The sequence below is a fragment of the Coregonus lavaretus genome, assembly GCF_964263955.1.
Source record: "Coregonus lavaretus genome assembly, chromosome: 1".
In the NCBI taxonomy this organism is placed as follows: domain Eukaryota; kingdom Metazoa; phylum Chordata; class Actinopteri; order Salmoniformes; family Salmonidae; genus Coregonus; species Coregonus lavaretus.
Window position 1 is genome coordinate 17,032,923 of NC_139988.1, and position 26,996 is coordinate 17,059,918.

Sequence of the window (26,996 nt, forward strand, 5' to 3'; positions counted from 1 at the left end):
CAAATTCTGTTTTCAGGCAAAATGTCTATCACTGTTCATTTTCACAAATCTATACAAGAGGGCAGAATATGGAAGTCTATAAAAATTTCTTATTACCAATAACTTGCATCAATGTTTTCAGTAGCCTCTATCAAAAGCTCCTGCTTGCTTGTTGTGAATTATGCTCAGGTGCACATATTTCCAATTCAACCATGAGGCCTTTTTGAAGCAAGTAATGTGTATATCAGTATTGACTTATATGCTGCCCCTGTCTTCATGTTGTTGCTGGACATATATTTTTTAAAATGTGTGTAGGTCACCTAAATCATCAGAAAAATTGCCCCCCCTGAGAATTTTTTCAGGAGCCGCCACTGCATCTACCAATAGGTGCCCTTCTTTGCGAGGCATTGGAAAACCTCCCTGGTCTTTGTGGTTGAATCTGTGTTTGAAATTCACTGCTCGACTGAGGGACCTTACAGATAATTGCATGTGTTGGGTACAGAGATGAGGTACTCATTCAAAAATCATGTTAAACACTATTATTGCACCCAGAGTGAGTCCATGCAACTTGTTACAGTGGCTTGCGAAAGTATTCACCCCCCTTGGCATTTTTCCTTTTTTGTTGCCTTACAAACTGGAATTAAATGGATTTTGGGGGGGGGTTGTATCAATTGATGTGCTTAACATGCCTACCACTTTGAAGATGCAAAATAAAAAAAAATGGTGAAATAATACAAAAAAACTGAAAACTTGAGCGTGCATATCTATTCACCCCCCCCCCCAAAGTCAATACTTTGTAAAACCTACTTTTTGCAGCAATTACAGCTGCAAGTCTCTTGGGGTATGTCTCTATAAGCTTGGCACATCTAGCCACTGGGATTTTTGCCTATTCCTCAAGGCAAAACTGCTCCAGCTCCTTCAAGTTGGATGGGTTCCGCTGGTGTACAGCAATCTTTAAGTCATACCACAGATTCTCAATTGGATTGAGGTCTGGGCTTTGACTAGGCCATTCCAAGACATTTAAATGTTTCCCCTTAAACCACTCGAGTGTTGCTTTAGCAGTATGCTTAGGGTCATTGTCCTGCTGGAAGGTGAACCTCCGTCCCAGTCTCAAATCTCTGGAAGACTGAAACAGGTTTCCCTCAAGAATGTCCCTGTATTTAGCGCTATCCATCATTCCTTCAATTCTGACCAGTTTCCCAATCCCTGCCGATGAAAAACATCCCCACAGCATGATGCTGCCACCACCATGCTTCACTGTGGGGATGGTGTTCTTGGGGTGATGAGAGGTGTTGGGTTTGCGCCAGACATAGTGTTTTCCTTGATGGCCAAAAAGCTAAATTTGAGTCTCATCTGACCAGAGTACCTTCTTCTATATATTTGGGGAGTCTCCCACATGCCTTTTGGCGAACACCAAACGTGTTTGCTTCTTTTTTCTTTTAGCAATGGCTTTTTTCTGGCCACTCTTCCGTAAAGCCCAGCTCTGTGGAGTGTACGGCTTAAAGTGGTCCTATGGAAGATATCTCCGCTGTGGAGCTTTGCAGCTCCTTCAGGGTTATATTTGGTCTCTTTGTTTTCTCTCTGATTAATGCCCTCCTTGCCTGGTCCGTGAGTTTTGGTGGGCGGCCCTCTCTTGGCAGGTTTGCTGTGGTGCCGTATTCTTTCCATTTTTTAATAATGGATTTAATGGTGCTCCGTGGGATGTTAAAAGTTTCAGATATTTTTTTATAACTCAACCCTGATCTTTACTTCTCCACAACTTTGTCCCTGACCTGTTTGGAGAGCTCCTTGGTCTTCATGGTGCCGCTTGCTTGGTGGTGCCCCTTGCTTAGTGGTGTTGCAGACTCTGGGGCCTTTCAGAACAGGTGTATATATACTGAGATCATGTGACAGATCATGTGACACTTAGATTGCACACAGGTGGACTTTATTTTACTAATTATGTGACTTCTGAAGATAATTGGTTGCACTAGATCTTATTTAGGGGCTTCATAGCAAAGGGGGTAAATACATTTGCACGCACCAATTTCTCCGTTATTTATTTTTTAGAATTTTTTTAAACAAGTTATTTTTTTCATTTCACTTCACCAATTTGGACTATTTTGTGTATGTCCATTACATTAAATCCAAATAAAAATCCATTTAAATTACAGGTTGTATTGCAACAAAATAGGAAAAACGCCAAGGGGGATGAATACTTTTGCAAAGCACTGTATGTGACTTGTTAAGCACATTTCTACTCCTGAACTTATTTAGGCTTGCCATAACAAAGGGGTTGAATACTTACTGACTCAAGACATTTCAGCTTTTCATTTGTAATTAATTTGGAACAATTTGGAAAAACAGAATTCCACTTTGACATTGTGGGGTATTGTGTGTAGGCCGGTGACAAAATAATCTAAATGTAATCCATTTTAAATTCAGGCTGTAACACAACGTGGAAAAGGTCAAGGGGTGTGAATACTTTCTGAAGAAACTGTATGGTAGCGCTCAAACTACAAAGCATTTTATCTGTAAGAGTGGAACCCGGCTGCAGAAGCCCAATACATCTCTGGCCTTGATACGCAACCCAAACAAGGTTACACCAAATGTCAGGTTACAGTCTACATTTGTACCTAAAGCATAAGAAAATGTATTTACACAAGCTTAGATGATACTCTATATCTCTACTTCATCATTGCGCTATAGAGGTCACCTGTTTGCTCTCCAGTACTGGTGGCTTGGGTGGTGGGATTTGGGGGGGCCTAATTGCACCCTTTTTGTTTGGGGCCTTCTTCAGGACCGGAGTTAGGGGCTTGGGTGCAGGTTGTGGCTGGGTTTTGGGTGCCTCTGCTGGGGCCGGAGGTGCTGGGGTCCTGGGTTTGGAGTATGTAGCGACTACCTGCTCTTTACCCGGGATGGACGGCTTGTGTTGAAAGAAGGATCTCCTTGCTGTGAAAAAAGAGAAATGGGTAGTTCAGTGTTGAGGATTGGTTGAGGATACGTCTTATTGGGACTATAGATGTGCATTATTATATTAGAGTATTTGTCTTTACATGTACTTGAAACTAAAACTGTTGGTTGTGGTAGTGCAACAGTTATTTATTGCAACAGTTTTGTCATTAGAAGCCGTTGGTTATTTTGGCCACTGCTGCGGTGGAACGTGGGCTTCCTGTGTACTAACGTGGGGCAGTTGTTTGCCACTTATGCTGGGGTGGACCGTGACACATCACATGAGCTCTATGGATGACTTCAGCACTGTCAATAGAGAGCGTTAGCTAGCTACCACATGAGTTCTGTGTTTTACTATGCACCGTTAGCATGTCATGGACGGCCGTGGAGGGTCACCTACGTTTGTATGGTGAGGTGATCTTCAGTATAGCTTTGGGGGAGTCCGGTGGGGCCTCAATGATGGGTTCTAGTGATCCTGGTTCAGGGCTCTGCTTCTGGGTCGGAATACAGACAGACACCGGTGGTGGGGAAGGAACCAGGGTTGGGCCAGGATCCAGTTTAGGGCTGGGTAGTGGGGATGTGTGGTGAACCAGTGTTGGGCTTGAGACGGGGGACGTGCTCTGGGTCTGAACTTGGGTAGGGGTAAGTGGGGTTGAGCCTGGTGGGTCTGAGGCCGGGTTCCCCCAGGTCGTGGTTCTATGACCAATGGAGCCTGACTTGAAGATGAATAGACCTCCACTGTCCTGTGACGCTGAGCTGAGGAGGAGATGGTCGGTGTTAGATAACACACTGTTATAATTAAAAAGTGAACAAATAAAACTCTGTTCAAATGCCTTTATTAATGACTATTGGCAATGTTTCCTTCCTGTTCCATCTGTGTGTGCTGTACCTAAGTGTTTTACAGAGAGGGGGATGAGAAGAGGAAGAGCAGGAGGAAGAGCAGGAGGTAGTTCTGGCAAGCTTCTCTTTTCCAGACTCTGAGGGTTGAGGTTCTGACAAGGTCAAATCTGAGACCCCAGGAAGTTCCGGAATCTCAAAGTCCACCTCTGGAAAGGAACACAAAATAGGCCTACTCTGAGAAACCATTTTGCATTAAAAAAAATCCATAGACCTACCTAGCTTAGTTCAACATACAGTGCCTTGCAAAAGTATTCATCCCCCTTGGCGTTTTTCCTATTTTGTTGCATTACAACCTGTAATTTAAATGGATTTTTATTTTTATTTCATGTAATGGACATACACAAAATAGTCCAAATTCGTGAAGTGAAATGAAAAAAATAACTTGTTTCAAAACATTCTAAAAAATAATTAACGGAAAAGTGGTACGTGCATATGTATTCACCCCCTTTGCTATGAAGCCCCTAAATAAGATCGGGTGCAACCAATTACCTTCAGAAGTCACATAATTAGTTAAATAAAGTCCACCTGTGTGCACATGATCTGTCACATGATCTCAGTATATATACACCTGTTCTGAAAGGCCCCAGAGTCTGCAACACCATGAAGTCCAAGGAGCTCTCCAAACAGGTCAGGGACAAAGTTGTGGAGAAGTACGGATCAGGGTTGGGTTATAAAAAAATATCAGAAACTTTCAACATTCCACGGAGCACCATTAAATCCATTATTAAAAAATTGAAAGAATATGGCACCACAACAAACCTGCCAAGAGAGGGCCGCCCACCAAAACTCACGTACCAGGCAAGAAGGGCATTAATCAGAGAGGCAACAAAGAGACCAAAGATAACCCTGAAGGAGCTGCAAAGCTCCACAGCGGAGATTGGAGTATCTGTCCATAAGACCACTTTAAGCCGTACACTCCACAGAGCTGGGCTTTATGGAAGAGTGGCCAGAAAAAAGTCATTGCTTAAAGAAAAAAAGAAGCAAACACATTTGGTGTTCGCCAAAAGGCATGTGGGAGATTCCCCAAACATATAGAAGAAGGTACTCTGGTCAGATGAGACTCAAATTTAGCTTTTTGGCCATCAAGGAAAACTCTATGTCTGGCGCAAACCCAACACCTCTCATCACCCCGAGAACACCATCCCCATAGTGAAGCATGGTGGTGGCAGCATCATGCTGTGGGGATGTTTTTCATCGGCAGGGATTGGGAAACTGGTCAGAATTGAAGGAATGATGGATGGCGCTAAATACAGGGACATTCTTGAGGGAAACCTGTTTCAGTCTTCCAGAGATTTGAGACTGGGACGGAGGTTCACCTTCCAGCAGGACAATGACCCTAAGCATACTGCTAAAGCAACACTCGAGTGGTTTAAGGGGAAACATTTAAATGTCTTGGAATGGCCTAGTCAAAGCCCAGACCTCAATCCAATTGAGAATCTGTGGTATGACTTAAAGATTGCTGTACACCAGCGGAACCCATCCAACTTGAAGTAGCTGGAGCAGTTTTGCCTTGAAGAATGGGCAAAAATCCCAGTGGCTAGATGTGCCAAGCTTATAGAGACACACCCCAAGATACTTGCAGCTGTAATTGCTGCAAAGGGTGGCTCTACAAAGTATTGACTTTGGGGGGGGGGCGAATAGTTATGCACACTCATGTTTTCAGTTTTTTTGTCTTATTTCTTGTTTGTTTCACAATAAATAATATTTTGCATCTTCAAAGTGGTAGGCATGTTGTGTAAATCAAATGATACAAACCCCCCAAAAATCCATTTGAATTCCAGGTTGTAAGGCAACAAAATAGGAAAAATGCCAAGGGGGGTGAATACTTTCGCAAGCCACTGTAGTAAGACAAACATCAGTGGTGAATGAATAAAAAGTTAAAATACTATCCATAAGGCATTCAAGCAGCTCGCTCAGGTACCATCTAGTGGCTAACTTCCACAAATGTCATGCAAACCAACTCATCACTTAAAGGACTCCCAGTGCTCCTCCCTGGAACACACGTAAACAGAACATTGAAGGTGTACCTTCTGGAAACAGGCTGCTTGAGTATTTTATGAGAGGCTCAACCACCGCCACCACCTGGACAGAGGAGGCAGACGCCATGTCCAACAACGCTGCCTCCCTGAGAGAGAGGGAGAGAGGAAAATTGAGAAAAATAGATGACGGTACAGAATTGGACGGAGGAGAGGAAAATTGAAGTAAGACAAAGAGAGAGGGAGGAAAGAAAGAAAGAAAGAAAGAAACAGGTTAAAGTCAAGTACTAAATAACACAGAGACAGTTAAACAGAGACCTAATCAGATTAATAACAACCATGCAACAATAGAAAGTAACATCAGGAACAACACTGAGACATAGGGCTATTATGACAGACAGATAGATAGATAGACAGTGTGGTTCAGTTTCCTCTCTCTGTCAGCATGTCAGTAGTACCCACCCCTCCATGCGAGGCCACAGCAGGTTGGGACCCAGTACTATGGCAATGTTACTGGGACTCATCCTGTTTATCGCCTGCTGCTCTGACAGACACGACAGGAACTGTACCAGATACCTAATAGAGGGGAGGGGGGAGAGAGACAGAGAGAGAGAGAGAGACAGAGAGAGAGAGAGAGACAGAGAGAGAGAGAGACAGAGAGAGAGAGGAAGAGGTGGCTTCCTGCATCATTCTTGAGTGTTTATAACTTCACACAGGAATCTATCAAGATCACAGGAAGTTGGTGACACCTTAATTGGGGAGGACGGGCTCATGGTAATGGCTGGAGCGGAATTGGTGGAATGGTATCAAATACATCAAACACATGGTTTGTTGCCATTCCATTTGCTCCGTTCCAGCCATTATTATGAGCAGTCCTCCCCTCAGCAGCCTCCACTGGTCAAGATCTGAGAGAGCTATGTACCGGAGGTTGTTGTAGTTTTCTGATGGTAACTTCTTCAGCACAATTTTAAACTGCTCAAGTTTGTCTGTCAGTTCTTTCTCCCTAAATAAAGACGGGGACAGGCAGAGAGACGTTTGATGAGGAGAAATTAGAGAGAAATGATATAAAGACACTATGAACTGTATGCTTCTAAGATGTAGACCAATCAAGGACCTTACCCTGCTGCTTGAAACCAATCATTGTAGAGTTCAAAGGTCATGAGGGGTTCAGGCAGCTCTCTCAGGTAGCTTTTCAAAGCCCCTACATGGAAAAAACAGAAGATGCTGCTTAATGCCTACGTGTTGTTGTACTATCAAGTAAACACATTTGAAACTTGAAAACCTTAAATAAGGAGTACTGTCAACAGGGACATTCTCTCTGACCTGCGACTGCGTGAGGGTCAGTGAACTTGCTGTGGTTCACGACCCCTCCATCCAGACTGCTCTTCAGTCTCTTCACTACCGAGGCTGCTGCTGCCAGACGAAACAGACCCTGGGAGAGAGTCGGAGGGAGAGAGATAGAGACCGATTTTATCCAGGAGGGCAAACATTATCGTAGACTGGCTACAGAGTCCTTTCACCTGCTCAGTTAATTAATAATATCCCATTCACATGAATACCATGTAGTAGATGAATAATCACAGTCCTCACCTCCTCCCTCATGCCGGTGTGCAGCAGCATGTGAACACACTCCTGGATGGGAACAGCGATCTCCCTGCAGCTGTCGTACAGGTGAGTCAGCAGGGGCTCCCCGTATACCTTCCCCCTAGAGTTGTTCTTCTGGGAGTCTGTGTTAACATATACTGGTGACACACTGGCAAAGGGTGGCTATTTGAAGAATCTCAAATAAAAATTTTTTTTTGATTTGTTTAACACTTTTTTGGTTACTACATGATTCCATATGTGTTATTTCATAGTTTTGATGTCTTCACTATTATTCTACAATGTAGAAAATAGTTAAAATAAAGAAAAACCCTTGAATGAGTAGGTGTGTCCAAACTTTTGACTGGTACTGTACATACATACATACATACATACAGTGGGGAAAAAAAGTATTTAGTCAGCCACCAATAGTGCAAGTTCTCCCACTTAAAAAGATGAGAGAGGCCTGTAATTTTCATCATAGGTACACGTCAACTATGACAGACAAATTGAGAAAAAAATATCCAGAAAATCACATTGTAGGAATTTTAATGAATTTATTTGCAAATTATGGTGGAAAATAAGTATTTGGTCACCTACAAACAAGCAAGATTTCTGGCTCTCACAGACCTGTAACTTCTTCTTTAAGAGGCTCCTCTGTCCTCCACTCGTTACCTGTATTAATGGCACCTGTTTGAACTTGTTATCAGTATAAAAGACACCTGTCCACAACCTCAAACAGTCACACTCCAAACTCCACTATGGCCAAGACCAAAGAGCTGTCAAAGGACACCAGAAACAAAATTGTAGACCTGCACCAGGCTGGGTAGACTGAATCTGCAATAGGTAAGCAGCTTGGTTTGAAGAAATCAACTGTGGGAGCAATTATTAGGAAATGGAAGACATACAAGACCACTGATAATCTCCCTCGATCTGGGGCTCCACGCAAGATCTCACCCCGCGGGGTCAAAATGATCACAAGAACAGTGAGCAAAAATCCCAGAACCACATGGGGGGACCTAGTGAATGACCTGCAGAGAGCTGGGACCAAAGTAACAAAGCCTACCATCAGTAACACACTACGCCGCCAGGGACTCAAATCCTGCAGTGCCAGACGTGTCCCCCTGCTTAAGCCAGTACATTTACATTTTAGTCATTTAGCAGACGCTCTTATCCAGAGCGACTTACAGTTAGTGAATACATATATTTATTTTTTTATACTGGCCCCCCGTGGGAATCGAACCCACAACCCTGGCGCTGCAAACGCCATGCTCTACCAACTGAGCTACATCCCTGCCGGCCATTCCCTCCCCTACCCTGGACGACGCTGGGCCAATTGTGCGCCGCCCATGAGTCTCCCGGTCGCGGCCGGCTGCGACAGAGCCTGGATTCGAACCAGGATCTCTAGTGGCACAGTTAGCACTGCGATGCAGTGCCTTAGACCACTGCGCCACTCAGGAGCGTCTGAAGTTTGCTAGAGTGCATTTGGATGATCCAGAAGAGGATTGGGAGAATGTCATATGGTCAGATGAAACCAAAATATAACTTTTTGGTAAAAACTCAACTCGTCGTGTTTGGAGGACAAAGAATGCTGAGTTGCATCCAAAGAACACCATACCTACTGTGAAGCATGGGGGTGGAAACATCATGCTTTGGGGCTGTTTTTCTGCAAAGGGACCAGGACGACTGATCCGTGTAAAGGAAAGAATGAATGGGGCCATGTATCGTAAGATTTTGAGTGAAAACCTCCTTCCATCAGCAAGGGCATTGAAGATGAAACGTGGCTGGGTCTTTCAGCATGACAATGATCCCAAAAACACCGCCCGGACAATGAAGGAGTGGCTTCGTAAGAAGCATTTCAAGGTCCTGGAATGGCCTAGCCAGTCTCCAGATCTCAACCCCATAGAAAATCTTTGGAGGGAGTTGAAAGTCCGTGTTGCCCAGCGACAGCCCCAAAACATCACTGCTCTAGAGGAGATCTGCATGGAGGAATGGGCCAAAATACCAGCAACAGTGTGTGAAAACCTTGTGAAGACTTACAGAAAACGTTTGACCTGTGTCATTGCCAACAAAGGGTATATAACAAAGTATTGAGAAACTTTTGTTATTGACCAAATACTTATTTTCCACCATAATTTGCAAATACATTCATTAAAAATCCTACAATGTGATTTTCAGGAATTTTTTTCCTAATTTTGTCTGTCATAGTTGACGTGTACCTATGATGAAAATTACAGGCCTCTCTCATCTTTTTAAGTGGGAGAACTTGCACAATTGGTGGCTGACTAAATACTTTTTTTCCCCACTGTACATACACACTATTCACCTGTTTGACTGTGGCTCTCTTTTAGCTCAGTGATGTTTCGTTCCAGGAAGTCATAGGAATTCTTATGATGTTCTGCTTGTAGTTCCAGCAGCTGAGAGGGCACAAACCCGGCACTTATTAATTCTAATTCCTAATAGCACATGATAATGAACAAAAGTCAAACACAGCTTGAAAGAGAGGACAATTAGCAGGCCACACTCACACGAATGAAGTAGCTGGCATAGGCCTCTTCTTTAGTGGCAAAGTGATAGAGATCTGCAGAGTATTGGTCCTGCAGAGAACGAATAGCCACACCAACAGTTCATATGTAAGAGGCTGAAACTACCCCATAAAACCACAAAGTCTTAAACAGTAACACACATAATAGGAGTGACCTTGATGCTCTCCAGTTTCCTCCAGGCCTCCTCCACCTCCTCTTTCAGCCCGTCCTGCTTTGCCTGAGGGCCCGTACTGGCCTGGGACCTGAAGGGGCAAAGTCATCCATGATCAGAAGCCAGAGGACACAATGGAGATACTGATTAAAGGTAGTTATTATAGATGTATAAAGGAACTATGAACTGTCTGGAACAGAGGAGGCTGGTGGGAGGAGCTATAGGAGGACGGGCTCATTGTATTGGCTGGAATGTAATAAATGGAACGGTATCAAACATATTGAAACCACGTTAGACTCCGTTCCAATAATTCCATTCCAGCTATTATAATGAGCCCGTCCTCCTATAGCTCCTCCCATCAGCCTCCACTGTTCTGGAACATATAGGGTCTGTCACCTATCCGGTGTATGTGACAATAAAACATCTTAAAGTGCTAAATTCAATCACACAGAATGTGTGACCCACTTGTTGCGTGCATTGTTCCAGTCCATTGTGAGTTTGGCAAACTGCTTCTTGTTTTTGAGAATCTCTGGAAGGTCTTCCTACAGATGAAACAGAGTTAGTGTTCATATGCTGAACAGCTAATCAAATGGCTGCCTGGACTATTTGCATTGACCCCCCCCCCCCCTTTCTTTACGCTACTGCTACTCGCTGTTCATCTATGCATAGTCACTTTAATAACTCTACCTACATGTACAAATTACCTCAATTACCTCGACTAACCTGTACCCCCGCACATTGACTCGGTACCGGTACCCCTTGTATACAGCCTCATTATTGCTATTTTATTGTTGCTCTTTTATTTTTTACTTTAGTTTATTTAGTCAATATTTGTCTCAACTCTTATTCTTCTTAATAACTGCATTGTTGGCTAAGGGCTTGTAGGTAAGCATTTCACAGTAAGGTCTACACCTGTTGTATTCGGCGCATGTGACAAATACAATTGTATTTTATTTTATTTTATTTTATGTGATACTACATAATCACAAACTTTCATTTTCTTCCAAAAGTGTCTGAAAGCCTCGTGCTCGTGCAGCCCTTACCTCACTGAGTTTATTGAGAGGCTCCAAAACCTCCTTCTCCAGCTTCATCTCAAAGTCAGCCAGCGTTGTGGCCAGATGGCTCTCCATGAAGCAACACATCTCCAACACTTTCCTATCAGGAAGGAAATAGACTGATTGATTAATGTTTGACTGATAATTTGGATGATGAATAAATGGTTTGGTTACTTAAAGTACCTGATAGAAGAGTCTGCATCAAAGTCTTTGAAGCTCTCCGCCATGCTAACAGACAGCAGCATGAGAGGGAGTTTTTTCTGGAGAGAGAGAGAGTTTTGTATTGATAGTTTTGTATTGATAGTTTTGTATTGATAATCATAACAGAGGGAAGTCAAGTCAAGGGGAAGGGATGAAAGGTGAAAAAGAGGAGACGTTACCGTTCGTCTCTCGGTGTCCAGCCCTAGTTGACTCTGCAGACAGCCCAGCAGCTTCTTGTGAATAACCTGCGCTGCCTTCTTGGCTGGCTCCACCCGCTGCTCCACCTTAGGCCAATGAAAATGACAGATATAGAGCGTGTCTTATGTTCACAGTGTTAGCTACAGTGGAGGAAAAAAGTATTTAGTCAGCCACCAATTGTGCAAGTTCTCCCACTTAAAAATATGAGAGAGGCCTGTAATTTTCATCATAGGTACACGACAACTATGACAGACAAAATGAGAAAAAAAAAATCCAGAAAATGTAATGCATTTATTTGCACATTATGGTGGAAAATAAGTATTTGGTCAATAACAAAAGTTTCTCAATACTTTGTTATATACCCTTTGTTGGCAATGACACAGGTCAAACGTTTTCTGTAAGTCTTCACAAGGTTTTCACACACTGTTGCTGGTATTTTGGCCCATTCCTCCATGCAGATCTCCTCTAGAGCAGTGATGTTTTGGGGCTGTCGCTGGGCAACACGGACTTTCAACTCCCTCCAAAGATTTTCTATGGGGTTGAGATCTGGAGACTGGCTAGGCCACTCCAGGACCTTGAAATGCTTCTTACGAAGCCACTCCTTCATTGTCCGGGCGGTGTTTTTGGGATCATTGTCATGCTGAAAGACCCAGCCACGTTTCATCTTCAATGCCCTTGCTGATGGAAGGAGGTTTTCACTCAAAATCTTACGATACATGGCCCCATTCATTCTTTCCTTTACACGGATCAGTCGTCCTGGTCCCTTTGCAGAAAAACAGCCCCAAAGCATGATGTTTCCACCCCCATGCTTCACAGTAGGTATGGTGTTCTTTGGATGCAACTCAGCATTCTTTGTCCTCCAAACACGACGAGTTGAGTTTTTACCAAAAAGTTCTATTTTGGTTTCATCTGACCATATGACATTCTCCCAATCCTCTTCTGGATCATCCAAATGCACTATAGCAAACTTCAGACGGGCCTGGACATGTACTGGCTTAAGCAGGGGGACACGTCTTGCACTGCAGGATTTGAGTCCCTGGCGGCGTAGTGTGTTACTGATGGTAGGCTTTGTTACTTTGGTCCCAGCTCTCTGCAGGTCATTCACTAGGTCCCCCCGTGTGGTTCTGGGATTTTTTCTCACCGTTCTTGTGATCATTTTGACCCCACGGGGTGAGATCTTGCGTGGAGCCCCAGATCGAGGGAGATTATCAGTGGTCTTGTATGTCTTCCATTTCCTAATAATTGCTCCCACAGTTGATTTCTTCAAACCAAGCTGCTTACCTATTGCAGATTCAGTCTAACCAGCCTGGTGCAGGTCTACAATTTTGTTTCTGGTGTCCTTTGACAGCTCTTTGGTCTTGACCATAGTGGAGTTTGGAGTGTGACTGTTTGGGGTTGTGGACAGGTGTCTTTTATACTGATAACAAGTTCAAACAGGTGCCATTAATACAGGTAACGAGTGGTGGACAGAGGAGCCTCTTAAAGAAGAAGTTACAGGTCTGTGAGAGCCAGAAATCTTGCTTGTTTGTAGGTGACCAAATACTTATTTTCCACCATAATTTGCAAATAAATTCATAAAAAATCCTACAATGTGATTTTCTGGAGAAAGAAAATCTCAATTTGTCTGTCATAGTTGACGTGTACCTATGATGAACATTACAGGCCTCTCTCATCTTTTTAAGTGGGAGAACTTGCACAATTGGTGGCTGACTAAATACTTTTTTCCCCCACTGTAGGTAAAAATCTATTCACTATTCACGTTGTGAACTGAGCCACCTCTATCCCCTTTTATAATCAGCCTTAACTCACCATGACCAAATCCTCTATCCCCCGTTATAATCAGCCTTAACTCACCATAACCAGATACTCTAGCCCCCTTTATAATCACTCTTAACTCACCATAACCAGGTCCTCTACCCCCTTTATAAACAGCCTTAACTCACCATAACCAGATACTCTAACCCCCTTTATAATCACCATTAACTCACCATAACTAGAACCTCTATCCCCCTTTATAATCAGCCTTAACTCACCATCACCAGATCCTCTATCCCCCTTTATAATCAGCCTTAACTCACCATAACCAGATACTCTATCCCCCTTAACTCACCATAACCAAACCCTCTATCCGCCTTTATAATCAGCCTTAACTCACCATAACCAGATCCTCTATCACCCTTTATAATCAGCCTTAACTCACCATAACCAGATCCTCTATCCCCCTTTATAATCAGCCTTAACTCACCCTAACCAGATCCTCTATCCCCCTTCATAATCAGCCTTAACTCACCATAACCAGATCATCTATCCCCCTTTATAATCAGCTTTAACTCACCATCACAGATCATCTATCCCCCTTTATAATCAGCCTTAACTCACCATCACCAGTACCTCTATCCCCCTTTATAATCAGCTTTAACTCACCATCACAGATCATCTATCCCCCTTTATAATCAGCCTTAACTCACCATCACCAGATCCTCTATCCCCCTTTATAATCAGCCTTAACTCACCATAACCAGATCCTCTATCCCCCTTTATAATCAGCCTTAACTCACCATAACCAGACCCTCTATCCCCCATTATAATCAGCCTTAACTCACCATAACCAGAGCCTCTATCCCCCTTTATAATCATCCTTAACTCACCATCACCAGATCCTCTATCCCCCTTTATAATCAGCCTTAACTCACCAAAACCAGAGCCTCTATCCGCCTTTATAATCAGCCTTAACTCACCATCACCAGATCCTCTATCCCCCTTTATAATCAGCCTTAACTCACCATCACCAGATACTCTATCCCCCTTTATAATCACCCTTAACTCACCATAACCAGATCCTCTATCCCCCTTTATAATCAGCCTTAACTCACCATGACCAAATCCTCTATCCCCCGTTATAATCAGCCTTAACTCACCATAACCAGATACTCTAGCCCCCTTTATAATCACTCTTAACTCACCATAACCAGGTCCTCTACCCCCTTTATAAACAGCCTTAACTCACCATAACCAGATACTCTAACCCCCTTTATAATCACCATTAACTCACCATAACTAGAACCTCTATCCCCCTTTATAATCAGCCTTAACTCACCATCACCAGATCCTCTATCCCCCTTTATAATCAGCCTTAACTCACCATAACCAGATACTCTATCCCCCTTAACTCACCATAACCAAACCCTCTATCCGCCTTTATAATCAGCTTTAACTCACCATCACCAGTACCTCTATCCCCCTTTATAATCAGCCTTAACTCACCATCACCAGATCCTCTATCCCCCTTTATAATCAGCCTTAACTCACCATAACCAGACCCTCTATCCCCCTTTATAATCAGCCTTAACTCACCATAACCAGATCATCTATCCCCCTTTATAATCAGCCTTAACTCACCATAACCAGATCCTCTATCCCCCTTTATAATCAGCCTTAACTCACCATCACCAGTACCTCTATCCCCCTTTATAATCAGCCTTAACTCACCATCACAGATCATCTATCCCCCTTTATAATCAGCCTTAACTCACCATCACCAGTACCTCTATCCCCCTTTATAATCAGCCTTAACTCACCATCACCAGATCCTCTATCCCCCTTTATAATCAGCTTTAACTCACCATAACCAGTACCTCTATCCCCCTTTATAATCAGCCTTAACTCACCATCACAGATCATCTATCCCCCTTTATAATCAGCCTTAACTCACCATCACCAGTACCTCTATCCCCCTTTATAATCAGCCTTAACTCACCATCACCAGATCCTCTATCCCCCTTTATAATCAGCTTTAACTCACCATAACCAGAGCCTCTATCCCCCTTTATAATCAGCCTTAACTCACCATAACCAGATCCTCTATTCCCCTTTATAATCAGCCTTAACTCACCATAACCAGATCGTCTGTGAGAAGGTCAGTGGCATCCTGTGACCTGTTGATCAGAATAAAAAAACGCTTTCAGGCCGTATTTGTGTTGCAGTGTGTTGCAGTATGTGCATTTATTATGGATCCCCATTAGTTCCTGCCAAGGCAACAGCTACTCTTCCTGTGGTCCAGCAAAGTGCAGCAAAGTGCAGCTCTATGGGAGATTAGAACACATGTAGCTCTTCCACTGTCAGTTAGATGAGATCAACATCCTAAAGTTAGAGAGTGTGGGCTACTGTGGTTTAGATAGGTAGCAGGCCAGCGAGGGGGGGGGGGGGGGTTGGAGGGGAAGTTGGCTGATGAGGGCTACTGCTCACGCCAAGGCCCTCCCCCCTCACCCTATCAAGATAACCCAGTGGTTCCCAACCTTTTTTGCTTACTGTACCAGCAACTAAATTTTGCCCGGAGTACCCCTGAAGTACCCCCTCATGTGCATTTTACCAGTAAACCTATGGTCTCATGAGTGTTCTCAAGTACCCCCTGTGGATAGGCCAAGTACCCCAGGGGTCCTAGTACAAACACCATTGTAAATACAACCCATATTTATGTTTATTTATTTTCCCATTTGTACTTTAACTATTTGCACATTGTTACAACACTGTATATATACATAATATATTATATTATTATATTATTTTGGAACTTCTGAGTGTAATGTTTACTGTTAATATGTATTGTTTAATTCACTTTTGTTTACTATCTACTTCACTTGCTTTGGCAATGTTAACATACGTTATCCATGCCAATAAAGCCCTTAAATTGAAATTGAATTGAATTGAGAGAGAGAGACAGAGAGACAAAAAGAGAGAGAGAGAGAGAGAGAGAGAGAGAGAGAGAGAGAGAGAGAGAGAGAGAGAGAGAGAGAGAGAGAGAGAGAGAGAGAGAGAGAGAGAGAGAGAGAGAGAGAGAGAGAGAGAGAGAGAGAGAGAGAGAGAGAGAGAGAGAGAGAGAGAGAGAGAGAGAGAGAGTTGATTTATGCGTTTTATAAGGTTTTAATTATATGTCCGGCCTTTTCTCAGTTTTAGTTTGCAATTTGTATCATGTTAAATATTAGCCACTATCGGAAGCCACCGTCAGTAATACCCACATACATTTATAACTAACTTTAGTGTTAGTTTCCTTCAATTTGTAGCCCACATTTTGCATCATTCCATTCCATTCCGTTTACCTTTCTTTCCTCTGTCACGGCCTTGTAAATTGTTCCTGAGGGTCGCTAGCAATAGTGGATCATATTAGGCTAACATTGTGCAATAATTTGGGACATGTAGCCTATTTGAATCATTATGGAACTCAGACCACACATAGCAGTTTAAACCTGGAGCCTGGCGCATGGTTCACGTTGTCATACAGTTCCATGATTAGTGAGGATTAGGGTAGATTTATAGGACTATTGTTCAACCCCTATTGTACACTTTTTCACCTTCCAATATTTCATGGATTGAACTTGAATATGACAACTTTCAGGATTAATGAAACCACTGTAATTTTGATTCATCAATATATTTAGAGCGTAAAGGCTCTCCAACCCTGTTGTTTATGAGTCATACAATTGAAGTCGGAGGTTTACATACACCTTAGCCAAATACATTTAAACTCGTTTTTTCACAATTCCTGTCATTTAATACTAGTAAAAAATCCCTGTTTTAGGTCAGTTAGGATCACCACTTTATTTTAAGAATGTGAAATGTCAGAATAATAGTAGAGAGAATGATTTATTTCAGCTTTTATTTATTTCATCACATTCCCAGTGGGTCAGAAGTTTACATACACTCAATTAGTATTTGGTAGCATTGCCTTTCAATTGTTTTACTTTGATCAAACGTTTCGGGTAGCCTTCCACAAGCTTCTCACAGTAAGTTGGGTGAATTTTGGCCCATTCCTCCTGACAGAGCTGGTGTAACTGAGTCAGGTTTATAGGCCTCCTTGCTCGCACACGCTTTTTCAGTTCTGCCCACACATTTTCTATAGGTTTGAGGTCAGGGCTTTGTGATGGCCACTCCAATACCTTGACTTTGTTGTCCTTAAGCCATTTTGCCACAACTTTGGAAGTATGCTTGGGGTCATTGTCCATTTGGAAGACCCATTTGCGATCAAGCTTTAACTTCCTGACTGATGTCTTGAGATGTTGCTTCAATCCACATAATTTTCCTTCCTCATGATGCCATCTATTTTGTGAAGTGCACCAGTCCCTCCTGCAGCAAAGCACCCCCACAGCATGATGCTGCCACCCCCGTGCTTCACGGTTGGGATGGTGTTCTTCGGCTTGCAAGCCTTCACATTTTTCCTCCAAACATAACGATGGTCATTATGGCCAAACAGCTCTATTTTTGTTTCATCAGACCAGAGGACATTTCTCCAAAAAGTACGATCTTTGTCCCCATGTGTAGTTGCAAACCATAGTCTGGCTTTTTTATGGCGGTTTTGGAGCAGTGGCTTCTTCCTTGCTGAGCGGCCTTTCAGGTTATGACGATATAGGACTCGTTTTACTGTGGAGATAGATACTTTTGTACCTGTTTCCTCCAGCATCTTCACAAGGTCCTTTGCTGTTTTTCTGGGATTGATTTGCACTTTTTGCACCAAAGTACGTTCATCTCTAAGAGACAGAACACGTCTCCTTCCTGAGCGGTATTGTCACGGTTTCGGCCGAGGCTGCCTCTCTCCCTTGTTCGGGCAGGCTTCGGCGTTCGTCGTCTCCGGAATTCTAGCTGCCACCGTTGTATGTTTCATGTTCGTTTGCTTTTGTCTGTTTGTTTTCACACCTGTTTCTATTTTGGGCGTAATTAGTGTCCTATAAGTTTCTCGTTGTGTTTGTCTAGTGTTGTGTGTAATTGATTTTCGTCAGTCGTGTGTTTCGCTCGGTTGAGCTTCTCTCCACTGCGCTGGAGTATTTTCGCACCTGTTTGTGCGCTGTTACTATTTCGCCTTCGTGCGTATTTTCGCCTTCGGGCCAGTTGTCCTTTTGCCTTGGTTTTGGCTTTAATACAAGTCTTTGGATTATCGTTCTGAGTCCTGCGTTTGATTCCACCACTACACCTACAGCACGCCCTGACAGAATTACACACCTACCATGGAATCAGCAGGAGCCGAAGCAGGACAGACGAGACTGGAGGCCCAGGTTCGGGAACAACAGGACCAGATCCTGCAGATGGGGACCGCCCTGCAGGAGGTGATCACCACCCTCCGAGGCTGGGGTACGCCTCCACCGCCTCCCTCCCTGCCAGCACCATCGGCCAGTCCGCCCATTCCAGCGCCGGAACCTCGAGGAGTCCGACTCTCTCTCCCGAGGGCCTACGACGGAACCGCGGCTGGGTGTCAGGGATTCCTCCTCCAGGTGGAGCTATACCTGGCCACCGTGCACCCGGCACCTTCGGGGCATGAGAGCGTGTCCGCCCTGATCTCCTGCCTGGCCGGGAAGGCGTTGGAATGGGCCAACGCGGAGTGGAGGAAGATCGACGGCGCGACTATTACCTACGACGAGTTCTCCCGCCGCTTCAGGGCGGTGTTTGACCATCCCCCGGAGGGGAAAGCGGCGGGGGAGCGTCTGGTCTTCCTCCGGCAGGGGAGGAGGAGTGCCCAGGAATTCGCTCTCGAATTCCGTACTCTAGCGGCAGATGCAGGGTGGAATGATCGGGCCCTCGTCGATCTATACAGATGTAGCCTACGAGAGGACGTCCGTCGGGAGCTGGCTTGTAGGGACACCAGCCTCTCTTTCGACCAGCTGGTCGACATGTCCATCAGGCTGGATAACCTACTGGCTACCCGCGGACGTCCTGCGGAGGGTCCGTCCATTTCACCCTCCAGCGCCTCCGAGCCGTGTCCCATGGAGCTCGGGGGCGCTGGCGCTAGAGAGAGGAGGAGTCGGCAGGCTAGGGGGTCCATCCACTGCACCAACTGTGGTCGGGGAGGACACACCGCGGCTAGGTGCTGGGGATGGCCTCCTAGGGGAGATGACGACAGGTTCCGCACTGGGGATTCCCTCCAGGTGAGTAGGCGCCCCACTCACCCAGAGCTCACTGTTGCCCATTTTTGTATGCCTGTGCGTTTTCCACAGGTAGCACCTCATTCCCAGCATAAGGCGCTGGTAGATTCAGGCGCGGCTGGGAATTTTATTGATAAGAAGTTTTGTTTAGCGTTAGGGATTCCCCTTATTCCTGTTGATGTTCCTTTCCCCGTTCATGCCCTAGATAGCCGTCCGTTGGGTACGGGCTTAATCAGGGAGGTCACGGCGCCACTTAGGATGTGTGCGCAGGGGGATCATCAGGAGATGATTCAGCTGTTCCTGATTGACTCTCCTGCGTATCCGGTGGTGCTGGGCATGCCCTGGTTGAGTACCCATAACCCAGCTATTTCGTGGCAGGAGAGGGCTCTGATGGAGTGGTCTGCTCAGTGTGTGGGTAGATGTTTGGGCGTTTCCGTAGGGGCTACCTCGGTGGAGAGTCCAAACCAGGTGCCTGCATTGCACGTTCCCCCTGAGTATGGGGATTTGGCTATTGCGTTTAGTAAGGCGAGGGCGACGCGGTTGCCACCCCATAGGCAGGGAGATTGTGCGATAGACCTCCAGGCAGGAGCTGCGCTCCCACGGAGCCATGTGTATCCTCTGTCTCAGGAGGAGAAGAAAGCTATGGAGATTTACATAGACGAATCTCTGAGACAAGGATACATACGGCCTTCCACTTCCCCTGCGTCCTCGAGTTTCTTTTTTGTGAAGAAAAAGGATGGTGGTTTGCGCCCGTGCATCGATTACCGTGGTCTCAATCAGATTACGGTGAAGTACAGTTATCCACTCCCGCTGATTGCGACCATGACTGAGTCGTTGCATGGGGCGCGTTTCTTCACGAAATTAGATCTCAGGAGCGCGTACAACTTGGTGCGCATCAGGGAGGGTGATGAATGGAAGACAGCCTTTAGTACCACCTCGGGCCATTACGAGTATCTGGTCATGCCATACGGGTTGATGAACGCTCCGTCAGTTTTCCAATCATTCGTGGATGAGATCTTCAGGGACATGCAGGGGCAGGGGGTGGTTGTGTACATTGATGACATTCTCGTGAACTCGCCTACCCGTGTCGAGCATGTGGCCCTGGTGCGTAGAGTGTTGCGGAGGCTGGTGGAGCACGACCTGTATGTGAAGGCAGAGAAGTGTCTGTTTTTCCAGGAGTCGGTCTCCTTTTTGGGTTATCAGTTGTCTGCGTCAGGGGTGAAGATGGAGGTAGACCGGGTGTCGGCCGTGCGTAATTGGCAAACACCAACCACTGTGAAAGAGGTGCAGCAGTTTTTGGGGTTTGCAAATTACTACAGGAGGTTTATCCGGGGTTTTGGACAGGTGGCAGCTCCCATCACGTCTCTGTTGAAGGGGGGTCCGGTGCGTCTGCAGTGGTCGGCCGAGGCGGACAGGGCGTTTGGGAGGCTGAAGGACCTGTTTACCTCGGCCCCGGTGCTGGCGCATCCGGATCCCTCTTTGCCGTTCCAGGTAGAGGTGGACGCGTCAGAGGCCGGTTTAGGAGCCGTGCTTTCACAACGGTCTGGCGCGCCACCTAAACTCCGCCCCTGTGCTTTTTATTCTAAGAAGCTCAGTCCGGCGGAGCGGAACTATGACGTAGGGGACAGGGAGCTGTTAGCCGTGGTACAGGCTCTAAAGGTGTGGAGGCACTGGCTTGAGGGGGCTCAACACCCTTTCCTCATTTTGACGGACCACCGTAACCTGGAGTACATCCGGGCGGCGAGGAGGCTGAACCCTCGCCAGGCAAGATGGAGTATGTTCTTGACCAGGTTTACTTTTAAAATCACGTACATCCCTGAGTCACAGAATGGCAAGGCAGATGCGCTGTCTCGGCGGTATGACACGGAGGAGAGGTCCGTGGAGCCCACTCCCATACTGCCTGAGTCGTGTCTGGTGGCACCGGTAGTGTGGGAGGTCGATACTGAACTCGAGCGGGCGTTACGCACCGACCCTAGTCCACCACAGTGCCCGGAGGGTCGGAAGTACGTTCCGCTCGAGGTTCGGGATCGATTGATCTATTGGGCTCACACGTCACCCTCCTCTGGACATCCGGGTATCGGCCGGACAGTGCACTGTCTTAGTGCCAAGTACTGGTGGCCCACGTTGGCAAGGGATGTGAGGGTTTATGTTTCCTCCTGCTCGGTGTGCGCCCAGTGTAAGGCGCCTAGACATCTGCCTAGGGGTAAGTTGCTACCCCTGCCCGTTCCACAACGACCATGGTCCCACCTCTCTGTGGACTTTATAACAGACCTTCCCCTCTCCCAAGGGAATACTACTATCCTGGTCGTTGTGGACCGGTTCTCTAAGGCCTGTCGTTTGCTCCCCATGCCGGCTCTTCCTACTGCCCTACAAACTGCCGAGGCACTGTTCACCCATGTGTTCCGGCACTACGGGGTACCCGAGGACATTGTGGCTGATCGGGGTCCCCAATTCACCTCCAGAGTCTGGAGAGCGTTTATGGAGCGGTTGGGGGTCTCGGTGAGCCTCACCTCGGGGTACCACCCGGAGAGTAATGGGCAGGTGGAACGCGTAAACCAGGATGTGGGTAGGTTTCTCAGAACATACTGCCAGGACCGGCCGGAGGAGTGGTCAAGGTACGTTCCCTGGGCCGAGATGGCCCAGAATTCCCTACGCCATTCCTCCACTAACCTAACTCCATTTCAATGTGTGTTGGGTTACCAGCCGGTTCTGGCACCCTGGCAGCAGAGCCAGATCGAGGCTCCTGCGGTGGATGAGTGGGCGCGGCGCTCGGAGGAGACGTGGAACGCTGCACACGTCCACCTGCAGCGGGCCCTCCGACGTCAGAAGGCGAGCGCTGATCTCCACCGCAGTGAGGGACCGGTGTACGCACCTGGTGATCGAGTCTGGCTCTCTACCAGAAACCTGCCCCTCCGCCTGCCCTGTCGGAAACTGGGTCGGCGGTTTGTAGGGCCATTTAAAGTCCTGAGAAGGTTGAACGAGGTATGTTATAGATTACAGCTACCTGTGGAGTATAAGTGTATTAACCCCTCGTTCCATGTGTCCCTTCTCAGGCCGGTGGTAGCGGGCCCACTCCAAGAAAATGAGATCTTGGAGACTCCTCCGCCCCCGTTGGACATCGAGGGGGCACCGGCGTACTCCGTGAGGTCCATCTTGGATTCGAGACGTCGGATGGGGGGTCTCCAGTATCTAGTGGAGTGGGAGGGGTACGGTCCGGAGGAGCGGTGCTGGGTGCCGAGGAGAGACATTTTGGACCCGTCGCTCCTGACGGAATTCCATCGGGGGCATCCGACGCGCCCTGCTCCGCGTCCTCCTGGTCGTCCCCGAGGCCGGAGTCGGCGCACGTCTGGAGCCGCGCGTCAAGGGGGGGGTACTGTCACGGTTTCGGCCGAGGCTGCCTCTCTCCCTTGTTCGGGCAGGCTTCGGCGTTCGTCGTCTCCGGAATTCTAGCTGCCACCGTTGTATGTTTCATGTTCGTTTGCTTTTGTCTGTTTGTTTTCACACCTGTTTCTATTTTGGGCGTAATTAGTGTCCTATAAGTTTCTCGTTGTGTTTGTCTAGTGTTGTGTGTAATTGATTTTCGTCAGTCGTGTGTTTCGCTCGGTTGAGCTTCTCTCCACTGCGCTGGAGTATTTTCGCACCTGTTTGTGCGCTGTTACTATTTCGCCTTCGTGCGTATTTTCGCCTTCGGGCCAGTTGTCCTTTTGCCTTGGTTTTGGCTTTAATACAAGTCTTTGGATTATCGTTCTGAGTCCTGCGTTTGATTCCACCACTACACCTACAGCACGCCCTGACAGGTATGACGGCTGCGTGGTCCCATGGTGTATATACTTGCGTACTATTGTTTGTACAGATGAACGTGATACCTTCAGGCGTTTGGAAATTGCTCCCAAGGATGAACCAGACTTGTGGAGGTCTACAAAAAAAATTCTGAGGTCTTGGCTGATTTCTTTTGATTTTCCCATGATGTCAAGCAAAGAGGCACTGAGTTTGAAGGTAGGCCTTGAAATACATCCACAGCTACACCTCCAATTGACTCAAATCAATTAGCCTATCAGAAGCTTCTAAAGCCATGACATCCTTTTCTGGAATGTTCCAAGCTGTTTAAAGGCACAGTCAACTTAGTGTATGTAAACTTCTGACCCACTGGAATTGTGATACAGTGAATTATAAGTGAAATAATCTGTCTGTAAACAATTGTTGGAAAAATTACTTGTGTCATGCACAAAGTAGATGTCCTAACCGACTTGCCAAATCTATAGTTTGTTAACAAGAAATTTGTGGAGTGGTTGAAAAACAAGTTTAAATGACTCCAACCTAAGTGTATGTAAACTTCCGACTTCAACTGTACATACATTCCTAACCCTAAAATGTGCTTAAATAATCTACAAGATTAGTGTTTTTAAATCAGTTGGTGCTGAAACAGAGAAGAATATATTTAGTTAGCTTCCTTTCATTGATCCCTATATTCTGAAGCCGTTCTCTCGATGTATTCTAGTGAGTCTGTTGACAAAATTATAATTAAAAGTGCACCGTATTTAAAGGGATGGCTTAAGATAAATGTACGGAAAACTCTATTGAATGAAAACTCCATGAGAAAATCTGTTGGTTAGCAGTTGCATAAGATTCATTCAAAATTAATTCAGCCCACGCAAGGGAACCACGCCTGCAAAGCCAATTACACGCCAGCAGAAGGTAAGTCTGAATACCAAATACTGAGAAGTGCGTAGGAAAGGCGTGCATAGGAAAGGCATACATTTCCTAAGTCTGAATTGGGCCCTTAGAGAGCTGTCTGATTGATAGCAGTGAAACAGCTATGGTGTAGCCTTGAACTCCAACCCAGTTCACAGCCAGGTCACATGATTAGCACCTGAACATGTGAACTTGTGTCTTCTGATTGAAACCTATAACATGAGAAATCCCCACCATCTTTGTGAAAGTACCTATGACATCAAGAGCAAGTTCCCTCTTTTGTGTCACTCACTCTCATTTCAACTTTCCTGTTACAACAGCACTAGCTGGACACATTTTTTTCTAGAATAGCTGGAGGAGTGTTTCTACATTCAAGCATTTTCTTCAACTTAACAAAAGTCCATAGGTGTCTGTCTGGGTGTTTTTATAGTTACAGTCAGTGAGTGTAGGTAAGTGCTCCTCTACAGCGGTTAGAGCTCTCTACTGGTGTCACCGCCCTGTTAGTTAGCAGTTCTTGTAAATAGTCTGAAACACATTTTTACATTTTAGTCCTTTAGCAGACGCTCTTATCCAGAGCGACTTACAGTAGCAATTAGGGTTAAATGCCTTGCTCAAGGGCACATCAACAGATTTTTCACCTAGTCGGTTTAGGGATTAGAACCAGCGACCTTTCGGTTACTTGCACAACGCTCTTAACCACTAAGCTATCTGCCACCCCACGTCAGTGGAACAGAGGCCTGCACACACACAGCTTCCATGGTCTGTTGCAACCTGCTGCAGACACCCTCAGCTCTCAGCCAGGATAGCGTGGGTATCAACAACCCGATGTGTCCAATTACATATTTCAGCTAATCTACAGCATAATATACTACATACACATGTGGTCCTCTGTAGCTCAGCTGGTAGAGCACAGCGCTTGTAACGCCAAGGTAGTGGGTTCGATCCCCGGGACCACCCATACACAAAAAAAAATGTATGCACGCACGACTGTAAGTCGCTTTGGATAAAAGCGTCTGCTAAATGGCATATTATTACATGTAGATTTGGCTTTTGTAAATGTCACATTACTGGGTCAAAGGTCAGCCAGGGGCACAGTTGACTTTTTGAGGTACAGGGGAAATCTTGTGGGATGTGCTCTCAAGTTTACACTTTAACCCTTTATGTCACAGGCCACACACAAAGTAAAACATGATTTACACACACTGCACTTGTCATCTCGCCCGTGACACTATCTAAAACAACTGTTCATTGTTATGACTGAACTCTCACTCATCAAGATGAAACATTACAGTTATCCACTCTTCTCACCACTTCTTACTTTCATACTAAGGGTGGCAAACTCTGTGATTTTCTTCAGACACCAAAGATACCCTGTCCTACGCAGAACTCAGCTGACTCTTCCAAACAAGCTCCCCACTCACCAAAAGCTTGTCTAAAGGTTTCCCTTCAACACACAGGTGCTCACAGTGAAAATAAGTCTAAAACCTAGAACCAGACTGGAGTTTAGATTGTCACAAAACTTGATACATGTAGCATTGGTTACAGAAGTACATTAACTCATGATTGTATTCCCCATTTTATATTGTTAGCTCTATTTTCTGTTAAAGCTAGTGTAGTACTAAAACTACTAGAATCAACAGAACTAGGCTATTGTACCATTTATAAACCCCAAAAACAAACAAAAAGTCAAAAATGGCACATGAAAGTACTTACTTCCCCACAGATCCTAACTGCTTCAAGAGGTTGAATGATTTCAGCATTGTCACACAGGAGTCAACCCTCCTCTTACAAAATATCCCTCTGTCTTGACTCAAGCCAGGACTTCAGTCAGGTATCACCTTGTCAGTGACTGTAATATTTCATTGAGCAGGCACCACTGCAAGTGGTTTTCTTCCGTGTGTGTTGTGAGTGTGCGGCTCTGTAATTCAGCAGTATTCGTTCTTGTTTCGGAAATGTGACTGTTCAACCGCCTCTCTGACACCGGTCTGATAGAAGAGGAAGTTGCTTCAGCTAAAGCAGCAGCAGGGGGAAGAGTTTTTTTTCTCCAATATCACAATGTGAAACATTATCATGTAATATATATCTGAGTCATAGATGTATGTCTGTCTAGATATTGTAATCTGCCTATTTACAGTGCCTTCAGAAAGTATTCACACCACTTGACTTGTTCTACATTTTGTTGTGTTACAGCCTGAATTTTTGTCACTGGCCTACAGACAATACCCATACTTTCAAAGTGGAATTATGTTTTTAATCAATTTAAAAGGAAAAGCTGAAATGTCTTGAGTCTAAGTATTCAACCCCTTTGTTATGGCAAGCCTAAATAAATTCAGGATTAAACATTTGCATAACAAGTTACATAATAAGTTGCATGGACTCACTCTGTGTGCAATAATAGTGTTTAACATGATTTTTGAATGACTACCTCATCTCTGTACCCCACAAATGCAATTATCTGTAAGGTCACCAGCTTCATTAGAAAATGTATCGGCGTTGTTGTCCCCACGGTGAGGGTTCGCTGCTTCCCCAATCAAAAGCCCCGGATTAACACTGAGGTTGGTGATAAACTAAAGAGCAGGGCTAATGCACACAGAGCTATCGTAGACAACCCTGAGGACAGGAACAAGTACAAGAAGTCCCGCTATGACCTCCGCAGAGTGATCAAAAGGACAATATAGGAATAACGTGGAATCATATTACACAGGCTCTGACGCCCGCCGCATGTGGCAGGGGCTACAGTCCATTACGGATTACAAAGGAAGACCCAGCTCTGATCTGCCAAAGATGCCCCTCTACCAGACGAACTCAATGCATTTTATGCACGCTTTGACAGCAACAACATCGTGCCGAGATCACCCAGAGGATTGGGTGATCTCGCT

The 26,996-nt window shown here is 45.5% G+C and overlaps 1 protein-coding gene across 1 annotated transcript; it reads right to left on the minus strand.

The window, feature by feature from the left end:
* Positions 1-2,431: 2,431 nt before the first annotated feature.
* LOC311128427 (SH3 domain-binding protein 1-like) lies at positions 2,432-25,877 on the minus strand (the record flags this gene model as incomplete). The annotated part of the gene is made up of 18 exons (XM_084160562.1): positions 2,432-2,910; positions 3,311-3,666; positions 3,800-3,956; positions 5,838-5,935; positions 6,249-6,362; positions 6,709-6,789; positions 6,906-6,987; positions 7,110-7,218; positions 7,377-7,513; positions 9,694-9,784; positions 9,896-9,964; positions 10,068-10,155; positions 10,530-10,606; positions 11,108-11,219; positions 11,303-11,379; positions 11,500-11,604; positions 15,411-15,453; positions 25,831-25,877. The coding sequence occupies 18 exons, from the start codon at positions 25,875-25,877 to the stop codon at positions 2,654-2,656; spliced, it is 2,100 nt and encodes a 699-aa protein (XP_084016688.1). The 3' UTR covers positions 2,432-2,653.
* Between the last annotated feature and the right edge of the window lie 1,119 nt (positions 25,878-26,996).